Raw genomic sequence first — 7,743 nt, 5'->3', positions numbered from 1 at the left:
ATAATGATGATTGCGTATGGTCTAATATCTTTGGAACTCTACAGAGGAATAAAATTTGATGCCAGCCAGAGAAAATCTTCACGAGGTAACAAAACAATTTGGTTTGGGGTGGGCTTTTTTAAGTTGCAGTTGAAGATACGAGCAGTCATTTTGAGGCAAGTAAAAGGAAAGCTTTCTACTTGCAAAAATGATCATTATGGTCAGTTATGTCATGAAATGCCAGCTGCATTTCTTGAGTACAGTTAGGCTGCTGTTACCAAATAAACCTTACCTATGGCTTGTTTGCAAAGATTCTGGGCAGAATACATTAAATTTCTAATTTGTTTATTATAGAAATACCAGGCTTTGTTTCTGGCCATGGATGAGGACCATTTTTGTCAATAAATGTCACAATGAAAATTGTCAAATTAAAGTAGAAACATATAACCTTGAAAACTATTTTCTGTCCATATAACAGACTAAGTAACATTTTTACACCTTTTGCATCAGTTTGTATAGAGGTAAGATACTGTATAGAGGTGAGAATATGGGGAGACAGCGGATTTGGAGCAGCTGGTAACATGACTGACTCAGAAGCAGGCCAGTGCTTTCTTTGCAACAGTTGCTCAGCTATGAATTATGATGTTTATTTAGATTTAGACTGCATTCTTCATTTTTTATTTGGCCAACTGTTCAGAGGTATTTTGCCAACTATTTAAACAGCACTTTATATGTACAGAAAGAAGAATAAGTACCTGCAGCGCCAAATACGAGGATGGAGATGGATGTTACCTCAACAAAACCAAAAGAAAAAAGAAAATGCCGTTGCAACAGCTCTCTACTATGAGCCACAATAAAATAGAGAGAGTGAGAAGCAACAGCTCTTCTGCCAACTTAATGGCCAAGAAACTTGTCATCCGTATGCTGATGGTGATAGTGGTTTTGTTTTTCATTTGCTGGACTCCCATCTTCAGTGTCAACGCCTGGCGCGCCTTCGACACGGCTTCTGCTGACCGGCGTCTCTCGGGGGCTCCCATCTCCTTCATCCACCTGCTGTCCTACACCTCTGCCTGCGTGAACCCCATCATCTACTGCTTCATGAACAAGCGCTTCCGCATGGCCTTCCTGGCCACCTTCACCTGCTGCGCCCGGCAAACGCCCCCTGCCACACGGGGAGAGGCTGCTGATGAAGAGGAGGGCAAAACGACGAGGGCTTCCCTCTCCAAATGTTCCTACACACACATGGCTACATCTGCACCCCCCTGAGCTGCGCTGGGGAGGCAGTGAGTGGTGAAATGTCTGCTCTTGGAAGGTGACTGTGGCATCAGCTGAACGCCATTTAGTCCTGAGTTAATGAAACGCTTCAGCTGACAGTAAACACAGCAAGAATTTTATGGGAAATTGATGCTATCACTGTATGAGTGGTAAATCACTTTCCCTTCAAAAGTACAAAGGAGGAAGAGAGCTCTGAAGATAAAAGACTTTATGAAAAGCCTTAGAAGTTGCTCTATTTGTAACAAATTCCACTGCAAAAATTGGTGTCCTCTACATCAACGGCTTTGCTCAGTTTTCAGATGCAGTTCTGAGTATCTCAAGATATTTCCAAGATGCAAATAGATTCTCCTCAGACATGAATATATGTAATGCAGTCGTCACTTCACTAGCTATGCCTCATAAGCAAAAATCTTTGTGTTATATTTGTAGTCTCTTTTCACATTATTTTAGCTGAGCTAATACATGTTGAGATCATTTTGGTGCCACTCTCACGGGAATTCTGGGGTGGTGAGAATGGGCTTGTCCATGTGAAATTAATGCTTTTAAGTAAAATAATTTCTTTTTTAAAAATAAAATTAAAATAAATAACGTTGGCTTTGTGGGTGCAATGTTTTCTTCACTCAGGCAATAGCATCAATTAACATAATTTAATGTATTTTTCACTTTTATAAACCCCATAGGACAAGGACAAAGAAATGGCTTTCTTCTGTGCTGAAAGCACCCACATATGCAAGTGGTGCGGTCTAAGATGAGTCACTAAGGCCTGTGTGGAAATTTCCACAGTGGGAAGCACAGGGATAAATGCTTGGGATAAAGCAAAGAGGTGTTTTACAGAGGAGGCAGGACTGAAGACACAGGCTGGTGCCCACAGCAGTCACATTTCACAAATTCATTCACAGCCACTTCAGGCACAGCACTGCCAACATGGAAATAAAGGCATTGGTGCAGAATGGCAGAAAGGGCAGATACAATGAGCAAAGGCTGAAAGGTTTGGTCAGAAAACAGTTTTTCAAAACATTGGAGCAGCTCTTTTCTCCAACTACACGCACTACGTGCTTACTACACATAAAGAGATTCAACACAGAGTAGAGCAGCTTTGAATGGTGTAATTATTGGTGCTTTGTTGAGCAAGAATCCAGTCTCTTTCCTGTGCACCACACAGGTGAGTGTGGGTGTTCAGGTCCTGTCCTTTGCTCTGTGGAACTCAGATGGAGAAGTTACATCACTTATTTTGGTTTGTGAAAATATCCTGTTGGAGATGTTTCTATCTTCTAGCTGAATCAATATCATTATAAACCCTTGTTATTAGACATAGATTAAATTTGAGCACCGTGTGGAATGTAGATGTGGATATTAAATATAAGCCCTCTCAAGGTTTTTAATCAGGAAAATCTGATCTCTTTACAGAATGATTTTAAATTAGAAATACACTGTGAGCTCCAGGACCCAGATCCATGTTCTGCACTCAGTTATTGCCTGAAATGGTTTACTCTAACAACTTAGGACACAACTTCAGCTATTACTTTTTTTCCATCCAGCTTGTCCACAGACAGGAAATTAAAAAAAAATTCTAGACAGTATTTATGCACAATCCATAGAAACAACGTTTTGCCTGCCTACTTAATAAAGTAGCACAGCTCCTGGAGCAGTGCTGAGACCACTGACATTGATCTGACCTTTTCAAATACCCAACAAATTAAATTATGGGATTTAATTCATAGCAATAAAATGAAAATTTTACCTCACTTACAGATACACGTTGAGACCCTCTACAAACCTGTCCTGTGTGCTGAAACTGAAGGAACAAACTTAGCTGCTTTGGAATTTATGTGGAACAGTGACAGCAGCAAACATACTTGTGAAGTATTTTATACCATTTGAAAGCCTGGATCGATTATAGGCAATAGTTTAAAAATTGTTGTTTAAGAAAACCCTCCACATGTTAGTAATATACTGGATGTGACTGTTGCTGCCTATGTGATGTATTGCAGGACAGCCCATACCACAGCTCTGTGTGCTCTTTCAAAAACAAATTCCTTTTTGTAAATGCAGCTTCTGCAGGAGCTGTTATGTCACCTGAGTGACATAACAGGACATGCACAGTTCACCTGCTCTCACTGACTGAGTCTGAGATGGTGGTTTCAGATGAAAGCCAAAAGCTACTTTCAACAATACCTTAATCAGATCTCAGCCCCCCACGGCCTCCAGTCGCTGCTGCTGAGAGAAGCAGAGTTTCTGATTGATTCCCTTCTCATAACTGTCAGGGAGCACAATTTGGAGGAGATGAAATGAGGAAGGCAGGGGAAGATCCTGATGGAGTGGTGGCTGGGAGACAATCAGGGAAGGGTTGAAATGTGCCATTTCTCCTAGGCCCATCTGTGTGTGTGTCACTCATCCCCTCCATTGCCCCCTCTGCACCTATTTTCTTGTGTTATCAACACAATATTTCTTTTGATCAAGCTCCCTAAGCCACAAGCCTTGTGTCAAATTCCAGCAAGAATTAGGAATTAAGCTTTTAAAATGCAATATAGCAATCCAGTCATTTTGTATTTTTCTGCCCTGGTCTCCTAGCACAGGAAATTTCAGCCCTTCTGCATCTTAATGCCATTTTTCCTGATCTGTGCATTGCAGAAGTCATTCCTGGGTCCAAATGTTTCCCTTTCATTGTTAACAGATCATTACATTCTCCCAGTACCTTTAATTCAGATGCTGATGTCACTGAAAAGGTATCTTCAACAATGAATATGGCTGGAATAAACATACCAAAATAAAAACAGCCTATGAAATCTTCTCATTTTAGCAGTAGTTTACAGGGGTTGTGGAGAAAAATCCTATCCTACTACAAGCAGTATCCTGCTAAAAGCAAACTGTTTTCCAGATGTAGTAGACAAATGGCAGACCAGTGAATTTCCAGGTGCATAACATCCAGAAATCTCGGAAGTTTTTATCATCTTTCCCTTTCTCCCAACTCCCAGGGCTTTTTCTCCCCCTCTGTCTGTCTTTCTCTTATCTCTTTCAGCTGCATGACACCATCTGATTTTTCTCCTGCATGCTTCTCAGTCTCTAGGTTACTTTCCCAGCACCACCAATTGCTAGATGATTTTTTTCTCTTTGACAGGTTTATTTTCCTTCCCAGATTTACTTTCCCAGAAAGCACTCTCATCTTCATTTCCCCATCATCTCTGGCTGACAGACTCCTGGAGCACATTTCTCCAAGCAATACATCCTGCCCACAACACAGCAGCTCTGTAATCCCTCCTACACTTCCTAAGGCTGAGCTCACACAGCAGCTCTTGAACACCAGCTCTCTGACCAGCAGGATGTGCTAGGTCAGAAAACAAAAGTGGAACATTAATTACATCCAGATCCTCCTTCGATACTTCTGTCACTGTCACTTGCAACTTCTATTATTAGGGCATGCTTTAATACTGATGCCTTTCCATACTGCTAAATACAGGACTTGGTGAGGGGCCAAAGGAAAGGTATCTCACTGTTGCCAAGACAAAATACCTTGATGCTCTTAATGGAAAGCTGTGTGTGCATTTGGAACTCCAGCCACTAAAGGTTTACACGCCTTATACAAGTCATGGCCACTTTTCCAGTACCACCAAGCCCTTCTTGGCAAAGTGGAGAGCCTGTCTGTGATCCCACCTGCTCCTGCATCCCCTCCCGTTCCTCCTGCCCCCGAGCTCAAGGATGGTGTAACCCCAGCACAGCCACCATGGCTCATCACAGAGCAACCCCAGCACAGCCACCATGGCTCATCACAGAGCAACCCCAGCACAGCCACCATGGTTCATGACAATGGAACCCCTGCACATCCACTATGGCTCATGGCAATGCCACCCCAGCACACCCACCATGGTTCATCAAAATACAACCCCAGCACAGCCACCATGGCTCATCACAAGTCAACACCAGAACACCCACCATGGCTCATCACAGTGCAACCTCAGCATACCCACCATAGTTCATGACAATAGAACCCCAGAACACCCCCCGTGGTTCATCAAAATACACCCCCAGCGCAGCCACCATGGCTCATCACAGTGCAACCTCAGCATACCCACCATAGTTCATGACAATAGAACCCCAGAACACCCACCGTGGTTCATCAAAATACAACCCCAGCGCAGCCACCATGGCTCATCACAGTGCAACCCCAGCACACCCACCATGATGCATCACAATGCTTTCTGGCCTGGAATAGAAAACTTCAGGATCAGTCAATACTGAAATGGATGTTGAGCTAAACTGAGCTGGTTTCTGGTGGTAAAAGATGCCTATTCTCAAAAGGAAGGTATAGAAAGATAAAACCTAATGGTTTTGAATTTGGGAAAGGATTATGTGAGAGCAGAAGCTGTAGCCTTTTATTACAGCATCAGAGCAGTAGAGAGTATAAAATGAAAGTTTGGACTTTTGGTTGGGTTTTATTTGTCTGTAAAATGTTTTGCTCTTCACTTCAAATATAACATAGACCAACCAAATACCACTTCGCCCAGATGTGCATGTAGGTCAGCAGTTTGCTCACCCTCTGGCCACTGTTTTCCAGTCATTTTTTCTATATGCATTATTAATTTCACTTAAACAGCTTCAGCCTTTATGCACAATCCATCCAGCATGCACCCACCTCTTCTCCCAGGGGTTAAGCACAGCACAGTAATGTGTGCCTTTAACATGCCAGAATTTCTCTCTCAGTGTGTATAAAAACCTCAACTTCTAGAATTACCTGTTTTTATTTTTTCCTTCTGCAATGCTTGGTAGGCTGCCTTGGGTACCTCCTAAAGAAAAAAAAAATGTAAAGGAAATCTTCATGAATTGTAAAACTCCTGTTTTGCTGCCTAATGGCAATTCATCCCTGCTAGGAGCTATTTGTCTGCATCTTCACAGATAACTATTTCATGAAGAGTTTTCTTGGCTTCCACTCCAGTTGTGTCCAAAAAGCTGATTTTAAGCTAGCAAGATGTCAGTTGTTCCACTGTAAAGTGAGACAAGAACAAAGCATATTCATTAGCATCAGCTGGTAGTAAACATCAAGTAGGAATCATCCCCTATGGGGTAAACATGAGTTAATTGATGTCCTGCTATTTTGACAGTTATTAAAAATTTAAAAAATATTTCCTGATACAATGAAGAAATGCAACGTATATAAAAAGTCTGATTTAAAACAGTAGACAAAAATCACTGCATACATCCTGTGAAAGTCATACAAACACCAGAGTTACAAAACAGGCATGAAGAAAAGTCACATGTACAGAACCTAAATTCACAGGAAGGGGGCTACTCATGCACTTTGCTTGCTGTCAGAGACAATTTTTAAATTATTATTGAATGGATGTTGGCTCAGGGCCTTGTTCTGAGAATATTTAGCAACTGCTAAGAGGCCTCATCCCTGACCAAGTGAAGAATGACACACAGAGGTGAAACCACAGGGGAAACTTTGCTAAACAGATAACAATGCCTAAGAGAGAACTTTCCAGACAGCTGGGAACTTTGCATTGACTCCTACAAACCTGCTATTGTCCTTCTAACACCTGAGATCCTCAGGAAGATAGGTGTGGAGCAATCAGAGATGCTCCTTGCTCTGCAGCTGGCTCAGATCTCAGCCCATATCCCTGTGGGGACATCTGCCAGTGTTGCTGAGGCTGGCTTGCTGTTATTGAAAAGGAATATGAGGATAGCAATGTCATCCAAGACACTCTGTCTTTGGAGTTGTTTTTCCTGTTGGCATCCCAAAAGATGGTCCTGCCACATGCAAAAAGAAAAAAGAACACTACAGGTATGGCACTGAAATTAATTCAGGAGTTGTTCTTCCACTTCTTGTCCAGCAGCCAACACAGAGCTCACCTCTGCTACCACTGCCATGGTGAGAGGCAGCCTCCAGGGACATGATGCTCCATCAGACAGAGTAGGAGTGACAAAGGCTTTACAAACCATAAAAACCAGTTGCAGTAAGTAGAGAAACAACTATTTAATGAAGCAAAGGATTATTTTAAAAAGAAACAAAACAAAAAAAAACCCACAAGAAACCCCTCCCCAAACTGTGGTGTTTGCATTTAATAGTTACCAGTAACTAGCTAGCATTTCACTGGAAAGAAGCAGGTATTTCCTCTCCTGCCTCACCTCCAGCTCACTTTTCTAAGGCTCTTTTCCACCACAGAGCTCCTGTGTCCTCATTTTGAGGACTGACAGCAGCAGTCTGCCCTGTATCTCGGTGCTACCACCTGGCTTTGCTAGATAATAATTGTCAAACCCATGTGTCTGCTTAGGCTACAGTGCCTCGAGGGTTCAATTATTCTCCTAACTCTACCAAAAGTAACATTTCTAAATTAATACAAACTTACCAAAATGCAACTTTAAAACTGATTCATGTTGTGCCTGTGCTTCCCCCAAATGTAGTTTGAATAATGTTTTCTAATCTACTAATGCATAAAACAAACTGAAGACTTTGATATTATTTCCATGTGCTTGTGGGCTCAAACGTAGCCA

At 42.1% G+C, this 7,743-nt stretch overlaps 1 protein-coding gene across 1 annotated transcript in view; it reads left to right on the top strand.

The window, feature by feature from the left end:
- CCKAR (cholecystokinin A receptor) overlaps positions 1-1,450 on the top strand; it is a 6,562-nt gene extending 5,112 nt beyond the window's left edge. Inside the window, 2 exon segments of the mRNA XM_005415446.2 lie at positions 1-85; positions 719-1,450. The exon segment at positions 1-85 is cut by the window's left edge and continues 18 nt beyond it. Coding sequence (XP_005415503.1) covers positions 1-85; positions 719-1,245 — 612 coding nt within the window. The 3' untranslated portion in view covers positions 1,246-1,450.
- Positions 1,451-7,743: the final 6,293 nt, after the last annotated feature.

This window comes from Geospiza fortis, unplaced genomic scaffold (assembly GCF_000277835.1).
Source record: "Geospiza fortis unplaced genomic scaffold, GeoFor_1.0 scaffold40, whole genome shotgun sequence".
Lineage (NCBI taxonomy): Eukaryota > Metazoa > Chordata > Aves > Passeriformes > Thraupidae > Geospiza > Geospiza fortis.
The sequence above is the reverse complement of the archived record's forward strand: the minus strand, read 5'-3'. Positions and strand labels throughout refer to the sequence as shown.